We start from the raw sequence: 19,198 nt of genomic DNA on the forward strand, positions 1-19,198 counted from the left end.
AGTAAAAAGAAATTCACTACAGTGGGATAGAGTGGTTGTTGGTGATTGAGTAGCCGAGGACAATGCTGTTGCTATACAGTACACTATAGTACTGTCATCCATCAGCTTCCTCAGCTACCTCCCCTTTCCCTGCAAGAGGATTACACATCTCTATTGCTACAATGTTATAGTAGCTTCCTGTAGGGGAAGAACTCTTTCCTGTCCATCGGCATCAGGCTTTTTATCAACTGACTGAAAAGGAATATGACCTATTCCAGTCCCACCCAGCTCTCTTTCCTTTTACCCTCTGCCTCCCATTTCCCAGATAGAGCTGATCTTTCTGCCTGGAATCATGAAAGAAAAAGGCATAGACGACAAAAAGATCAGTGTTTGTCACTGGTTGTGGGGGAAGGAAGGAAGAATAAATAGATGAAGCACAAGAGATTTTTAGGGCAGTGAAACTACTATGTATGATATTATATTGGTGAATACATGTCATTATACATTTGTCAAACCCAGAGAATTTTTACACAAATAGTAAACTTTAATGTAAACTATGGAGTTTAGTTAATAATAATGCATCAAAATTGGCTCATCAATTGCACAAATGTGCCACACTAATGCAAGATGTTAATAATAGAGGAGTGTGGAGGAGAATGGCGGAGGGAAGATGGATAAATATGCAAACTTTCTGTACTTTCTACTCAATTTTTCAGTAAACCTATAACTTCTCTAAAAAAATAAAGTCTATTTAAAAAAAAAAAAAAAACATGGGCACAGATACCGAGTTGGAGTAGAGCCATAGCAAATTAGCAGCCAAAACATGATATGAGCAATAAATAAACCTTTATTGTTCCAAGTCATTAAGATTTGGTGGTTGTTTGCACGCAGGATAACTACAGCAAAAGCAAACTAAGAGAAGCAGTCATAACTGACCAGACTCATTTGAACTTTATGCTTTCTGCAATGAGGAGACAGTAAAGAGTTTAAGCAGTCAGTGACATGAACAAATTTCTGTTTTATCAAAGTTCAACTTTGTGCTTCCACTTAACTAAATATGATCATATATGTTATCTCTGCTCCTTCCTAAATATCTTTTGAAATAACTATGAGAAATTCTGAAAAGGCGCAAACCTAAAAGAACAAAAAAAGAAAAGAAAAAAAACAGCAAGAAAAGGAAATTTTGAATATGAAAAGTAGATGGAAATAACTATTTAACAGAACCAAGGAAGATGAAACCTAAGCCTGCAAAGTGGAAAAGTAAATAACAAACAAATCATTCATGACACAGAACCCAAGAAAGGCCCAGGAATGGAAAATAGCAGGTTCCTCTGACAGGGTTAATGTGTGAGGGGTAGGCTTGAAATAATAAAGAATTAATTGAAAAGTATTTAAAAAGAACAGTTAGACTACTAGCTTCCTAGTTGAGAGCAGCACTGTTCAACGAAAGCAGAATGTGAATCACATCTGGAACTGTATATTTTCTAGTAGTCATGTTAAAAAAAAAAAAAAGCTAAATTATTTTTCGTAACCTTCATGTTTAGCCCCAAATATTTAAAATATGATCATTTGAACATATCAATATAAAATTATTAATAATATATTTTACATTCTTTTTTCATTCTAAGATTTCCAGATTTAATATGTATTTAACACTTAAAGCACATTTCAATAGATTAGCCACATGTGGCTACTGGCTACCATATTGCACAGCATAGCTCTACAAAAAGCAAATTTGAGGGCATAAGACACAGCTGAGAAAAGGTGGGAACACACTCTACTGAAACAAGGTGGCTAAGTAAAGTTCCCCACACTTAATGATGTGATCCCAGCCCATTCAGTTCGCAATCTCCTGCTGGCACCATGCCAACTTCTGTTATCCCATAGCACCCTCATGACAATCAGAAGATGAGAGAATTCCTCTCTTGCAGGACTGTTTAACTCAAGAAAAAAGATCAACTGACAATAACATTTGAGATTTCTCTCCAATGACATAAGAGAGGGCTACTTAATGACCAAGTTACTCTATAATGAAACTTCTAGTTAACTTGTGTGACCCACAGAGGACTTTCAATCAGAATTTTAGTACTTTTAAAATATGAACAAACAGCACAAGATCAGTAGACATTTTAGGAAAGCCTCTAACACACACGAAAAAAGTAAAATGAACAAAAACAAAATAGAACTAGGATGAAACGCGTGTAAGTGAGGGAGCAGAAGAAAACTTAAGGACTATGATTAATACACTCATAGATATGATAGAAGGCAGTACATTCATAAAACAAAAGCAAGACGTTATGAGAAGAAACATTAAGAAAACAATGAAATTGAGAGAAAAAATTAGAAAATTAATAGCAGTTTAGGAATGTGAACACCCAAATAATACTAGTTTCCCAAAGATAAAAGAGAAAATTAATGTGAGGAAGTCATCTAAGAACATGATAAAATTTATCAAGACAAAGATTTATGTTTCTAAATTGGAATGGCATCTTAATTACCTAGAAAAATAGATGAAAAAAAAAAACAAATCAATGCACATTGTCCTGAAATTTCATACCACTAGAATTAAAGAGAGGATCCACAAAACTTTCAGAATACAACATGCCATGTATAAGCACAGGAAATTGGAAAACAAGCCAGAAAACAAGGCTTTCAAAATTCTAAAGAAAAACAATCTCTATTTATACCAGTTGAACTACTGATCGAGTATGAGAATATAGTTACGCCATTTTCAGACATGAAAGGTCTCAAAAATCTACTTTTCTTCTCAAGAAAATACTGAGGGATATGTTCCACCCAATGAAAGAAGTAAATCAAAAAGAGGGATTGATAGGATTTAGAAAATAGGGAATCTACACAGAATACTGAAGAGAATTCCCAGGACAATAACGAAGGGAAATCTCAAGATGACAGTCATTAAACAAGCCTAAAAAGCAACATGAACAAATTAGAGAAAAGAGGGCCACAGTAGCCAGAGGTAAAGAAAAAGTGAAGGAAAAATCAAATTGATAGATTCTATAATATGCTTGAAAATATTAAGACAAAATGTATAGTTCTGACAAAAAGTTTAAGGACCGATAACTTTCAGTACACAGAAACAAACAAAATGGAGGGAATTTAACTTTAACTTCAGAGAAACTAAAAAAATTACACAAAAAAGGGGAACATAATCATAGTTCACTATGTGGTAAAAGAAGTAAGTTGCTTTTCCCCTGCACATGATTGTTTAAGAGAACTCTCCTGCTTTGGACTCCCAAATCATCTCTCACCACGTTTGTCCAAACTTCCATTTTGAATCTTGTTATTCTTGGTGTGTTCACTGCATTTTAAAATGTTCTTTCATTCTCCTGTTGCTGGAATTTCTCCTTCTAACTCCCCATATCCTTGGTCACAGACGAGCTTACCCACTCAAGTTGGAATGCTGATCCCAGCTCCCCAAATTCCAATTATCTTCTAAAAGGATATGCAGGACCTTTCTGTCGAAAATTCTTCCTTCTATGTTAACCAAAGCTCTGTGTTTTCTACTCTAGCATTTATACCAGTCTATGTCGCATCATATTCTTGTATCCCTCGACTGAGACACTGCTAAAACAGAAACAATTGTTCCCATGAAATCATTCTGGGAAGCACTGTCTAGATGCCACAGGACCAAGACTGTGCCTCTTCTTGAATAGGGCACCACAGTTCCTTTGGCACCTCGTCAGGTCAGATGGTAGACTGTTCTTTACATTCTCACCATCTTTTGTCATCGGCTCTGGCTGTCTACTTTCTATGATAAGCTCATCTCCACATGGTTCTGAGCTTCCTTTGCCCTGACCCACTCATGCCCTAATTCCCAAACTGTTTCTCTATTCTTCATGAAGACTTTTCTTCCATTCTACACAAAATTCTCTCTCGTCAGCTGCAATCTCCTCAAAAACTGTTCCCTCCACCTTTTCTTAGGTCCACACTGTGCATATTTATAGTACTATATTTACCATTTTATTAATAAATTAACATATATATTCATGCACCTGTTTCAAGCACTAGAATAAAACTTGAATGCAGAATTGGGATAATCTGAATGTATTCCCTCAATAAATACTTACTGCATTGAACACAATATTACACAATTAAATATTCATAATTACAGACTGCAGACTCTAGTCTTCCCACTTTTTTTCCCTCTACAAATTGCCCTGCTGTTCCCACTCTGCTCCTTTTCTCACTCTTTTTCTTTTCATTTTTCATGTCATCTACATAATTATACTTTCTACTGGTCAGGGAAAGAAAATAAAAAGATGAAAGAATGTTTGTTATCTCAACAATAAAAGAGGAAGCCAAGTTGTTGAGAAAGACTGTGTGGAGAGGAGTGGAAGAAAACACAACTATTTCACCAGGAAGCAGGATATATATAAGTTAGAGAAACTTTCTGTGGCTGTGAAAAAGAGAACAAGAATGGGAAAGTAAAAGAACAGTAATAGACAGAGAAGGGTGAAAACAGTAACATTAAATAGTGCTGTTAAGTGTAAGAAACAGAAAGAATTAGTGAAAAAAGTAGAAAGGAAAACAAGACTGAAAACCTTTATATGTCAGTGTGGGATATGCATATGGACAGTGGGGAGGAGTCCATAGGCAGCAAAGACTCAAAAGTACCCAAAATGACGACAGAATGCACAGTCAATCTTTTGTCCCTTATTGAATGCCAGCGTACCTTGACACATTTTGGTACAGCCTTCCCATGGTCCATAGGGGTCCCATGTGAACAGGTCGCTCCTCTCTTCCAAAGGGATATTGAAGGAATAACGTACATCAGGGTTGTATAAATTACCCACACATAACACCTCAATAAGAACACAAAAGAACGTACAATTAATTCATAAAAAATATTCTTAAGACATCATTTTGTATTTGATAACGTTAAGCATTTAACCAGTAGTTTACTAATATAATTAAATTTAAGTGTTATTATTGATAACTGAGAATTTACCTGCAAAATAAGTTCTTTCTCTTGTCGATTAGTACTATTAATTCTTTCAACTGAGTTGTTTGATCCACTGTATTCAATAATAGTTCTTGTTCCTTGCACATTGACTTCTTTCTTTGATCTACTTAGAACAAAATTTCCATTGAAAAGAAAATTCCCTTCAGCGTCAGATAATGCTGTAAAAGAATAATGAAATAGTGACACCAATCAACAATACAGAAAATACTTGTTTAACTTTTTTTTTTTTTTTGAGATGGAGTCTTGCTCTATCTCCCAGGCTAGAGTGCAGTGGCACGATATCGGCTCACTGCAACCTCCGCTTCTTGGGTTCAAGCAATTCTCTTGCCTCAGCCTCCTCAGTAGCTGGGATTACAGGCATGCACCACCACGCCCAGCTAATTTTTGTATTTTTAGTAGAGATGGGGTTTCGCCATGTTGGCCAGGCTGGTCTCGAACTCCTGACCTCAAGTGATCCACCCGCCTCGGCCTGTCAAGTGCTAGGATTACAGGCGTGAGCAACCGAGTCTGGACTTGTTTAACTTTTAAAGTTCAAATCCTTTTTTGAAATTAAAGAATGCAAATGTAAATTAATGTTGAGGAAATAAACTTTATTTTACTGTAATGTGGGATTTTATCAATAAGTTGGGTAACTTCAGCATATCAGCCAAAGATATTAAAATAAGTTCACTCTATACGTTTATATCTCAGATGGTCATCTTCTTTCATGAGGCATGTAGCTTCAGAACAAGAAGTGGGAAAGCAGAAAGAAGTCATGATCCCAGCAGACAGATTAGTTCAATCATCCTGGTCATCAATGGTAGGGAAAGAAGGAGCAGCCAGACTGCTGCATCATTCCATTTATGCCTATCTTAGAAAAAAGGTACAAAGCTTTAAAACTCTAGGGTCAACATTCTAGAAGGCCATGCAATGACTATGCCATTCTCTACACAATCGTCTAGATCTTTCATAGAAAAGCCCTGTATCCCTGTTAATACCTACGTGGATATCTGCTTTTCAGAATAATACTTCTATTTCCCTCTCTGTTCATGTCCCCTTCTTGTTCTCTTTTTCCCAGTGACAGACATTAATATATGCCTATAGAATATGTATATGTGTGTATTTATTTATGTATTATATATACAAATAAATAAGACAATTATATAGTATGTATTAGAAATGTTACTTTTTAAATATAAAATTACATGTCACCCACAATCATGCAGTAGTAAAAAGAAATGAATGTGGGGTTAAAACAATGGATTTAAGTTTAAGTTGTTGCAATTAATGTCTATGTAATCTTGGACAAACCTCATACTCAGTTTCCTAAACTGCGTAATAGAAATAATAAAAATTTCTATTTCAGTCTTTTAGTCAGGATAGAGTTTGAAAAATGTTTGTAGGCATGTGAATTGTAAAGTACTGTGCTATTTATTTTTAATTTTCAAGAGGATGTGTAATATCTAAAATTTTACACTACAAGAACCCCCATATTAATCAAATACTTTTTTGTTTGCTTTACTTAAGTTATACTTTTCAGTGGAAGAATAACCTTTTCAGAAAACATTTGTTTGGCATTCCAGGAAACCTCACCGAAAGCACACAATTATCTATGGCTAAACTTCCTAATATAAATACAACACCCCTCTGAAAAAGCAATATTTAAGGTATTATTGTAAAATAAATTTGGTATTTCTGTGTATATGTGGACTAGTATAACTGTCTTTATGAATTACACTGAATTCAGTGAGGAACAAACAAAGTTCTATATTTAGTCTGTGACATAGAAATTCCTCTATTTAAGAATCTGTGCTTTATCAGATGTGGCTAGGTCTATTTAAGGGATTATTGGTTCTGTTAAACCTAAGGGAAATAAACAAAACCTTACTGGCTTAGAAAAAAAAAAAACTACACATTTCCCTACTTTTAGTTACCAAACTTCATAAATATAAATGTTTTTAAAATTCCTTCTATTCACATCACACGTCTATTTTACTCACTTCGACTTAGGTATTTCCATTTATAATGCTCTCAAAAAGTATACTGATACTTTATTGGTGAGCATTTCTTTCTTTTTTTTTTTTTTTTTTTTTTTGAGATAGAGTTTTGCTCTTGTTGCCCAGGCTGGAGTGTAATGGCACAATTTCAGCTCACTGCAACCTCCACCCCCTGGATTCAAGCGATTCTCCTGCCTCAGCCTCCCGAGTAGCTGGGGTTACAAGCACCTGCCACCATGCCCAGCTAATTTTTGTACTTTTAGTAGAGACGGTGTTTTGCCATGTTGGTCAGGCTGGTCTCAAACTCCTGACCTCAGGTAATCCGCCTGCCTTGACCTCCCAAAGTGCTGGGATTACAGGCGTGAGCCACCATGCACGGCCAACATTTCTAACTTTTAAAGTTGAGAAGAACCTGTGATCCAGTCCCAGATTGATATATTTGTCTACATTTGGAATCTAAGAGATATCTATTAAATTATTTATTTCCAATATGGTAGCATATATCTATGTATATGTACTGAAGTAATATTTTTAGCATGAGGAAAAGAATTTCAACTACATGTAAAAGGCTAATAATTCTAACTATTTACACTTGATTTTAATAAAATATTTTGCATTTTTTATTGAAGTGAAACTGATACAAAATTAACCATCGTTAAATGAACAATTCAATGGCATTTAGTGTATTCACAATGACGTACAACCATCACCTCTATCTAGTTTCAAAACCTGTTCACCCCAAAAGGAAACCTTGTACCCATTAAGGAGTTGTTCCCTTTACATTTGACTTTATAGTTCCAAATGCAATTCCTGAGATAGGCTGTTCATTATAGATTCAGATTGCCAGTTACATAGGTTAATTATTTGAGTCAATAGTCTGCATCTTATTAATGTACAGCAGCTGCTTTCTCAATATCAGCTCTGCACCATTACCTACCTACTCCAGCTTGGTGAATTATAGATAACTCACTATTAAGATATTTCAAGGCAGAAGGAAAAGATTTTTAAAGCATCCTTTTCCTATTTGTGTCTAAAGTGAAATTCTTTAAGCCTGAAAGCTAATTTCTAAAAATAAATAACATAAATTAAGTTTATACTTTAGAAATAGCTAACAGAAAATATACTGTGACTATATTCATTAACATATAAAAATGTGAAACCACAGTTCTTTTTCTAACTTTTCTAAATGCAAGAGCTTTTAAAAAACTGTATTTAAATACTTTAGCTACATAGTAAAAAAAAAAAAAAAAAAAATTAAGAAAATTATTTAAAACACTTAACCCCAAAGAATTCTATAACTAATGTTAGACAAAATGATAGAAGAGTATTTTATTCTAAATACACATGCAACTAATTGAATATAACTTCTGGTTATCTAAACTACTTACATGAGAAAAAAACTGAAGACAAATTATTGTTCAGAATTTCATTAAGTTTTTTTTTTAAGTAATACATTTTGGACTGCTTAAGAACATATGTATAGGGAGCCCTAAGCTCAGTATGAAATGAAATTGCATGTTTGCTAAAGGGACTCTTGTTGCCTTCCAAGAATTTACATAAACTACAGACATCCATGAAATTGCAATGAGCCACATACTGGCTGTTGTTTATGAGAAATGTTTACCAAGGTAACTGTCATCTGGTTGTCCAGAATAGCTGTACTGACGAATGTCAATGTTTGTTGCTCCTGCGGGAATCTTTACAACAACATTATAACCTGCAATATAATTTTACATATGTTAAATTTCACAAAAAGCAGATGACCCAGAGGTTATTACTGCTGAATTAATGAAAAATATGAATACCATAGTCAGACTTAATTTTGTTGTGTCTTTACAAAATTTCACAGTGGTTATTCCTTTTGAGTCAGTACATTACACAAATTGCTGAAGATTGAGAAAAAGTGGTTGTTGTCTAGAAACAGAGTTTAAGATTCTTAACTTTTCCTAATCTTTTCCTACTTCTAATATTCTTAATATAGAATGGAATAAAGCTAGTATTTTAGCTCTTGAGACACTTAGTTCACATATTCACTTTTAAGCTTGGTTAATGCTTTTGTATTTTATACTGGGAAAAAAATAGAGAATTTCAAATATAATTCACAAGTCCAGGAGATATTAAAATAATTGGTAATTGCTATGATATGTTCACACAGCCTCAGTAAATAGCAAAATAATAAAATTTTTCAGTTCCATTATTGAAAAATCATAAAAAAGAAAAAGTTTAAAGCTCAAGTTTTTCTTGAGCTTTTATTTATAGTATAAGCAGGAATCCCTTTATCTATTCCCCAAATTTTACATTATTTTTACAAGACTACTAATAAATTTGTTATGAGAAAAGTAAAAAGTTTACTCAAGTGAAACGAATGTAGTATTTCCATTTTATGAGGCCAAATTTGGCAACATTGGCACTGCTCAAAAGAGGAAACATTTTATCTAACATATATTAAGAAAAATCGTTTTTCATGAAACTAAAAACACATTCCATAGTTGTCCAAATACTCAGGTTTTTAAATATACAGTTAGTTATACTCTAAGGATATTATTCTAAGTTTTTCCTTTTCCTTATTTATTAGGATTTCCCCCTATTTAATGAGTAAAAGAAGTAATTTTTCTCATACACTACCTTTGATAAATATGGAATTGACTTAAGAAGACAATTTAAAAAGAGTTTAAATTTACAACCCTAATGTCAGACCATCTTGCATGTGTTTTAGAGCAGCCTTATTTATATCTAAGGCATCACATTTTTAGTGTAAGATGGTAAATAGTTTCATGATTCGGTATACACTAATTGCATACTGGTTGTAGGTTAGACCTACAAGAATAATTTTAATTAACCACCTTTTCACTATAAAATATTTTCACCCACTACTTTTACTATTTATGTCTTTACTACTTATTTTTTTTTTTTTTTTTTTTTTTTTTCGAGAAAGCAAGCCTAAGGCATTGCAAAGGTGGTAAGATGAAGGCTACCACCAGGGGGCAGAAATGTGACAAATGCTAATCAGACCTTGCAAATAAGTTTAACACACTGTTCTATTTGCAAACTGATTAATGCACAGTACAATTTTCACAAGATTACATATTTGATCTTAATTTGGTTCATGTGGCTTTATCCTGGAAAAAACATTTTTCAGTAAATACAGACTGTAATAAGTATGCGCCATGCATTATATAAGGGAATCAAATGTGTGTAGCTCTCAATAAATAACTAGAAAAATCATATATCAAATCATCTAGTAACCGAGATTCATAAATATCAGAGTATAAAATGTACTGTTTTACATATACATAAAAACATAAATATTAAGTTATAAATTACACTGTTTTAATGGAAGTAACCATTTGAGCACACATAAACACAATTTAAAGCTGAACAGTAAGACTGTAAAAAATAGGCTAGAACTTGAGAATCGTTTTGTCAAGATCTGCACCCATAAAGTGGCCACGGCGTGGTCTTTGTTGATAAACTGCTCTCACTTCACTGAGAGATATTTTCTGATGTCTTGAATATAGCAACAGTGATCCTACAGTGACAGCTAACACTGGAAAAATTCTACAATGCAATTTTAACTACAAGATGTAGAAGAAAACACAGAAGACAAAGGTGAATGGAATTGACGGGTCAAAGGGTACAAAGACAAACTCTTTCCAGGAATGTTTGAGAGTGCCTTGTTATGTACATCCTTGCCAATATTAGGTATTATGATACTTCAAAATCTTTGTCAATTGATTTAATTAAAAATAATATCTTGAGACGGGCGGATCACGAGGTCAGGATATCGAGACCATCCTGGCTACCATGGTGTAACCCCGTCTCTACTAAAAAATATAAAAGATTAGCCGGGTGCACTGGTGGGCACCTGTAGTCCCAGCTACTCGGGAGGCTGAGGCAAGAGAATGGCGTAAACCTGGGAGGCGGAGCTTGCAGTGAGCTGAGATCTGGCCACTGCACTCCAGCCTGGGCGACAGAGTGAGACACCATCTCAAAAAAAAAAAAAAAAAAAAAAATCTTGTTAAAAAAAAATAGGCTAGGTGTGGTTGTTCATGCCTGTAATTTCAGGACTTTGGGAGGCCGGGATGGGAGGATCCCTTGAAGCTAGGAGTTGAGACCAACCTAGCAACACATTGAGACCCATCTCTACACACACACACACTAATTAACTAGGTATGGTGGTGAGCACCTGTAGTTCTAGGTACTGGGGATGAGGAGGTGGAAAGATTGCTGGAGCCCGGGAGTTCAGAGCTGCAATGAGCTATGATTGTGCCACTGTACTGCAGCCTGGCCAACAGAGTAACACCCTGTCTCTAAATAAATAAATGAATAAATAAGGTTGTAAGAAATAAATTTAATTTGCAAAGAAGGTTTTAAAGATCTGCTTTTATTATCATAAAAACAAAAAATCTTGCCCAGAAAACATTACAATGGAAAATATCTTGCATATTCTCATGATTTTTTGGAGAAAAATTAAATGATGGCCAATATGTGATCGAGATACTGCCTGGAAAATCAAATGTGACAATAATTCTGAAACATTTAATTCAGAAAAAGATTTAAGTTAATGGTTTCAACCTTCACCTTCAATCAACATTTTCTATGTACTATTAATAAGAAATGTAACAGGCCAAGTCATACCAAAAAAAGAAAGTGATTCAGGTAATGAAAATATTTGAAAGCAAGTTTCCTGGAAAAAAAAAATCACAAATATATACATTTTAGGTTATAGGGAAAGAAAGCATTTCATTATGGGAGGATTATTCACATATCACACATCATAGTCAAACAGCACTGAATTTACTCTAATAAATGCACCTAATACATTTTTAAGAATCAGATTTGCCTGGGGCAGGTGAATTCATTAATCAAGGATACATCTGGTCTAATACAGTATTTAATTTTTTTATATTTAGGAAATTTTTCCTTAACAATCATTTTGGACTAATGGTATAGAGTAGACAAAACAGTAACAAAGGATTACTATTACACATTCTTTACAGATTCCATTATTATACTAAATAAAAGGGAAAACTAGAAACAAATACACAACTTACCATAATGAGAACTGTTGAAGACACCTGTTATTGTCTTGCATGAAGAGTTGTCCCCACCACACACTCCACATTTGTCTATCTTGGCACTGGAGTTTAACACGTGATCACAACCAGCTGCCTTCAAGACACAATTACAATCAATATTATAAGAATGACTAATTATGAAGAAAAGAGAGAAGATCCAAATACATATAATCAGAAATGACAAAGGGGATTTACCACTGACCCCACAGAAATACAAATAACTCTCAGAGACTACTATGAACACCTCTATGCACATGAACTAGAAAACCTAGAAGAAATGGATAAACTCCTGGACACATACACCCTCCCAAGACTGAAGGTGGAAGAAAGAGAATCCCTGGACAGACCAATAATGAGCTCTGAAATGGAATCAGTAATAAGTAGTCTATCATCCAAAAAAAAGCCCAGGACCACACGATTCCCAGCTGAATTCAACTAGGTGTACAAACAAGAGCTGGTACCATTCCTACTGACACTATTTTAAAAATTGAGGAGGAGGGACCCCTCCCTAACTTGTTCTATGAGGTCAGCATCATCCTGATACCAAATCCTGGCAGACACACGACAAAAAAATCAAACTTTAGGCTACTATCCTTGATGAATACTGATACAAAAATCTTCAACAAAATACTTGCAAACCAAATCCAGCAGCAAATCAAAAGCTTATCCACCACCATCAAGTAGACTTCATCCCCAGGGTGCAAAGTTGGTTCAACATACGCAAATCAACAAATGCAATTCATCACATAAACAGAACAAAATACAGAAATCACATTATTATCTCAACAGATGCAGAAAACGCTTTCAATAAAATTCAACACCCCTTCATGTTAAGAGCTCTTCATGAAGAGGCATTGAAGCAACATACCTCAAAATAATAAGAGTGGTCTATGACAAACCCACAAAGGCTATTATACTGAATTGGGAAAAGCAGGAAGAGTTTCCCTTGAAAACTGGCACAAGACAAGGATGACTCTCTCACCACTCCTATTTAACATGTACTGAAAGTCCTGGCCAGTACAATCAGGGAAAAGAAAGAAAGAAAGGGCATCCAAATAGAAAAAGAGGAAATCAAACAATCCCTGCTGGTTGATGACATGATTATATATCTAGAAACTCCACAGTCTCGACCCAAAAACTCCTTAACCTGACAAACAACTTCAGCAAATTTGCAAGATACAAAATCAATGTACAAAAATTAGTACCATTCCTACACACCAATAATAACCAACTTGAGACCCAAATAAGGAAGACAATCCCTTCACAATGGCCACCAAAAGAATACAATACCTAGGAATACAGCTAACAAGGGAGGTGAAAGATCTCTACAATGAGAATTATAAAACACTGCTCAAAGAAATAGAGATGACACAAACAAATGAAAATATTCTAAATATTCTATGCTTACAGATGCGAAGAATCAATATCATTAAAATGGCCATACTGCCCAAAGCAACGTATACATCCAATGCCATTTCTATAAAACTACCATTGATATTTTTTACAGAACTAGAAAAAACTATTTTAAAATTCATATGGAACCAAAAAAACAGCCTAAATAGCCAAAGCAATCCTAACCAAAAAGAATGAAGCTGAAGGCATCATGCTATCCAACTTCAAACTATACTACAGGGCTACAGTAACCAAAACAGCATGGTACTGGTACAAAAACAGACACACATACCAATGGGGCAGAATAGAGAGACCAGAAGTAACGACCATCTGATCTTCAACAAAGCTGATCAAAACAAGCAATGGAAAAAGGACTCCCTATTCAATAAATGGTACTGAGATAAATCGTTAACCATATGCAGAAAAGATTGAAACTGGAAACCTTCCTTACATTGTATAAAGAAATCAACTCATGATGGATTAAAGACTTCAATGCAAAACCCCAAACTATAAAAACCCTGGAAGACAACCTAGGCCATACCATTCTGGACATAAGAACTGGCAAAGATTTCATGATGAAGACACCAAAAGCAATTGCAACAGCAAAAATTGGAAAATGAGATTTAGTTAAATTTAAGAGCTTCTGAACAGCAAAAGAAACTATCAACAGAGTAAATAGGCACTCTACAGAATGGGGGGAAATATCTTCAAACTACACATCTGACAAAGGTCTCTTATCCAGCATCTATAAGGAACTTAAATAAATTTACAAGGAAAAAAAAAACCCATTAAAAAGTGATCAAAGAACATGAACAAACATCTTTTAAGAGAAGACATACATGCAGCCAACAAGCATATGGAAAAAGTGCAATATCAATGATCATTAGAGAAATGCAAATCAAAACCAAAATAAGATAGCATCTCACGCCAGTCAGAATGACTATTATTAAAAAGTCAAAAAATAACAGATGCTGGAAAGACTACAGAAAAGATAACGGTTATACACTGTTGGTGGGAGTGTAAATTGGTTCAACCACTGTGGAAAGCAGTGTGGAGATTCCTTAAAGAGCTAAAAACTGAACTACTATTCAACTCAGCAATCCCATTACTGGATATACACCCAAAGGAATATAATTTGTTCTACCATAAAGACACATGCAGGTATATGTTCATTGCAGCACTATTTACAATAGCAAAGAAATGAAATGAACCTAAGTGTCTACTAATGGTAGCCTGGATAAAGAAAATGTGACACATATACACAAAGGAATACTATGCAGCCATAGAAAAGAATAAAATTATGTCCTTTATAGGAACATGGATGGAGCTGGAGGTCATCCTCCTTAGCAAACCAATACAGGAACAGAAAGCCAAATATTACATGTTCTCACTTATAAGTGGGAGCTAAACGATGAGAACACATGGGCACAAAGAGGGGAACAACACACACTGCGGCCTGTTGAGGGTGGAGGGTGGGAGGAGGGAGAGGATCAGAGAAAGTAACTATTGGATACTAAGCTTAGTATCTAGATGATGAAATAATCTGTACAACAAAACCCTATTACACGAATTTACCTGTATAAAATCTTGCATATAGACCCCTGAACCTAAAATAAAAGTTAAAAAAAAAAAAAAAAAAAAAAAAGAATGACCAACTATAAGAATGGCACTTTAAAGTTTACAAAGTTCTTTTCACAAATATCCTTTCAATTACCAGGAGATTCAGTACAACAGAATTGTTTCAAAATATGTACTCATCTTGTTGTATGTCAATATTTTCACATATCTATTTACATGGTTTAAAAAGTCATGTTTATTAAAGGGTCATCCACAGACCTCCTGCATCAACATCACATGGGGTGGTATTTAAAAAGACAGATTCCCAGATCTTCTGAATTATTATACTTGGAAATAAAATCTAGGAATCTGCATTGTAACACTGACATTGATTCCAATAGGCACTGTCATTTGAAAACTGCTCTTAAAATAAATGTAATTCAAAGAGACTAAAGAATGAGTATGTAAGTAACACATTAGAATACTCCAAAAAGATGTCTTTCATAGTTATTATTTTAACTCATGACCTTAGAACTCTGCAAATAATCTTAGTTTCAAATAAATATTTAAAAGCAACATTTTCTCTAAAACTAATACTCAGCATAACAGTGCTTATTTTAAAAACTGAATGAATATGCAAATAGATGGCTTGTTCCACAAATTTCAAAAAAACAAACGCAGCTCCTCTCCATGAAGAAGCTGTCCTCTGCATACATTGCAATAACTCTTTCCATTATTTGGAATGGCCCTCTAAATTTAGTGATCAGTAAAGAAAATTTCTTAAGCCTCGTGAATTTTTTTATATACAAGGCAGATGTTTTCAAAATCAAAATTTTAAGTATATATTTTCTGAAAGTAGTATGTCTCTATATGTTCAGATAATCTTCATCATAACTTTTGCATTTTGATATGACTTTAAGCTGCTAATTTAAAGCACAATTTTTTTCAGGCCACTGAATAACCTTTTCAGTATTTAAGCTGTTTCCAACTTAAATTATTTTAACTCTCTTTGAACATCTCATTAGCTCTTTGGCTGAAGGGCCTCTATCACCCAGATAAGGTAATAGAGACTTGTTTACGGGGAGATTAAGTTTGCCCTATAGAGTTCCACTTTAACCAAAAGAATAAGTTCATAAGATTATACTTATATGTTTAATTATTTTTTATTGTTTATTTTTAAATTGACAGATAACATTGTATGTTTTTATCATGTACAACATGATGTTCTGAAGAATATCAATACATTAAGGAATGGTTAAATCTAGCTAATTAACAAATGCATAACCTCACGTAGTTATCATTTTTGTGGTGACAGCACATATCCACTAAAAATAGAACTACCATATGATCCAGCAATCTCACTACTGGGTACATATACAAAGGAAATGATATTAGTATATTAAAGAGAGATCTACACTCCCATGTTTATCACAGCTCTATTCACAATAGCCAAAATATGAAATCAACCTAAGTGTCCATCAGTGGATGCATGGATTTAGATGATGTGGTTTATATACAAAATGGTATATTATTCAGCCATAAAGAAGAGGAAACCCTGCCATTTGTGACAACATGGATCAATCTGGAGGACATTATGTTAAATGAAAGAAGCCAAGCACCAAAAAACAAATACCATACGATCTCATTTATATGTGGAATCTAAAAAAGTTGATCTCATAGAAGTACACTTACTATATTCTTTAGACCACATTCACTAGCCTAGTTCTCAAACTTGCCATCCATTCTCAAGATTGCCATTGCAATGTTTGTGCTTTAACTCAGCATCTCATCAGCTCTGACCTAGAACCCTGTTAAATGGACCACCTGTCTCCAATCTTCTAAACCCAATATTTTGAAGATTCCAATATGCAAACTGAATCACATCTCTCCCTTGACTTCAAATGCTTCTATGTGTTTCCAAGGAGTTAAGAAAAAAAAAGTGCTTTTGACAACCGTCTGCTGGTCCCTAACTCCAACTCTGCTCCCATAATTCCTCGCCTTCCTAAAACCTACTCATTTCGATACTTGGCACAAGTCTCATGCGCTCCATGAAAGGTTCTCTGAATCCTTTACCCACCTCCCCATAAAATAAGACACTCCTTCCTCAATAACTCCATGCTACCTTGCAGATGACCCATAGCACTACATTGTAATTGTTTACATGCCTATTTCCCCCACAAATCTGTGATCATCTTGGAAGTGGGATTCTCTGCTCCAATCTTTTATCCTGGTGACTTGAACAGTATCTGACATCTAGTAGCTACTCAATCAATGTTTGTTGAATGCACATAAAAGTAAGTGACAGAGAGCTGGAAAGAGGAAGGGAGAATATCAATGGTTTTAACGGACAAGGAAAACGTCACTGTAGAAGGTTACATTTAAAGTAGCAAAATCACTTTACAATCCTTGTATCCTATTAATTTCTATCTTTTTAGGAAGCTGACCTCATTTCTATTTTGATTATGAGTACAACAGACCATAGGAAGTCAGAAAATTTAACTTAATGCTTTGTTGAGGCATTTTTGATGACAGAGAATTCCCAGTAACCAGGCTAACTATACTTCTATAGATAGCATGATAACAAAGGTTGCTTTGTTGGAATGCATAAGAACATATACTGAGATAGTAAAAGTAATATTTGGTTATATAAATAGAAAAAACATTATTCTTAAAGTCACTTTAAATATAACAGAAACTTACAGTTTACTTACCATACACCGGCCTTGAACACAGATGTCATGAGTTTCATTTCCACAAGGAGTACCATCTTCAACCATATACTTCAATAGGTAGAAATCATTGGTTCCAGCAACCTGACAATAGAGTTTACAACGATCTTTTGTGCCAACTGTAAAAAAGAAAAAGGTCACATTTTTTAATGTATAATAATAAAGCTATGTGTTCTTATGTCTCAGAAAAATTTACATCAAAGAAACAGTATAATTTACTTACTGCCACTGTATCTTGGAAGCCACCTCACATTAGAGGGAATGCCATTGATGTCCAAATGTTTGCCATTAAAATCAGAGCATTGCTTCTCTCGAAAGTCTTGTGTGCCTTTTGGACATGAATCAGTATTACATGATCGAAATTTCATCCTGCGGCCCACACAGTAATTTCCTCCGTTTCTTGGCCTAGTCAAATTCATTACATTTTAAAGCATATCAGTACAACATTATTTGTGCCACTTACTTCTAAAAGTTCCAATCTTTTCTAGGATCTAGAAAACCAGTGAAGTCCCACTAACACTTTTTAACAGAAGTATGTAACATGAGTTTTAAGCAATTCTACGGATAATGAACCACTAAAATATCCACCTTAGCGTGGACAGTGAGCCTAGAGGGCAGAAATGATATCTTATTCTTGACTAGGTTAACCAGTAAGAAACCAGCAATGGAAGTTTGTTCTTAAACTTCCAAAAAAGGGTTTGCTCATTTTCTGGAAAGAAAAAAAGACATGTCGTGAGCCAAAGACAGTAACAAAGGCAGATGCCTTGTTAAATAAAAAGAAAATACATACACATCTTTGTCATGTATATCTTATTTATCACTCAATTTAAGGAGTTTTATGGTATCAATCTACATCCATGTTATTTTGGCTTATGCCAGAAAATAAAATTTTTTTGCAGAATTTTTGGAATATAAAGACTTCTAGTATAATTTGTCCTAAAATTTAAATGAACCAAGATTTTATTCAGAGTAAGTCACATTTCTGCAATAAAAATGCTTATTAATAATACTTTAAGTAAAGAGAATCATATTGCTTACCAACTTCTATATCATATATACAACAGAAACATTAATTTAAAATCTTAATGCAATATCTAAGCTCTTTTAAATAGTTTGATGAGGGGGATATATGCTTTAGTACTTATTCAGCTAAAGACAATGATGCGTCTATAACACAAGAAGCAGAGAAAAGAAAATATCACACGTCACATTGCACAAAACAGTAAAAATATCGGTAACCAAACTATACATGTTGTCCAGAAGATCCAAAACATAAATGAAAGGAGCCAGGATGTTTCACTAGGCATACGGTAAATGTGAAAATGCCGTTATATAACTGTCATTCATATTTAAAAGTATGTCTCAAAATTTGTACTAAATTAAAAAAGAAAAAAATGAAGAACATGGACCTCAGTTCAGATTATAAAATTTAATCTATTTAGGGTTTTTTTTTAAATATCTGAATCTACCAAAATATAAATCAATATGGCTTAAAGTGTTCCA

The 19,198-nt window shown here is 34.2% G+C and overlaps 1 protein-coding gene across 1 annotated transcript in view; it reads right to left on the minus strand.

Annotated features, from left to right (window-relative positions):
• ADAMTS20 (ADAM metallopeptidase with thrombospondin type 1 motif 20) overlaps positions 1–19,198 on the minus strand; it is a 212,665-nt gene that overhangs the window by 95,510 nt on the left and 97,957 nt on the right. The window contains exons 13-18 of the mRNA XM_023182839.2: positions 17,919–18,100; positions 17,678–17,814; positions 11,994–12,111; positions 8,564–8,656; positions 4,949–5,121; positions 4,673–4,802 (exon numbers count right to left, since the gene is read on the minus strand). Coding sequence (XP_023038607.1) covers positions 4,673–4,802; positions 4,949–5,121; positions 8,564–8,656; positions 11,994–12,111; positions 17,678–17,814; positions 17,919–18,100 — 833 coding nt within the window. The remainder of the gene's footprint in view (positions 1–4,672; positions 4,803–4,948; positions 5,122–8,563; positions 8,657–11,993; positions 12,112–17,677; positions 17,815–17,918; positions 18,101–19,198) is intronic.

The sequence above is a fragment of the Piliocolobus tephrosceles genome, chromosome 10, assembly GCF_002776525.5.
Source record: "Piliocolobus tephrosceles isolate RC106 chromosome 10, ASM277652v3, whole genome shotgun sequence".
In the NCBI taxonomy this organism is placed as follows: Eukaryota; Metazoa; Chordata; class Mammalia; order Primates; family Cercopithecidae; genus Piliocolobus; species Piliocolobus tephrosceles.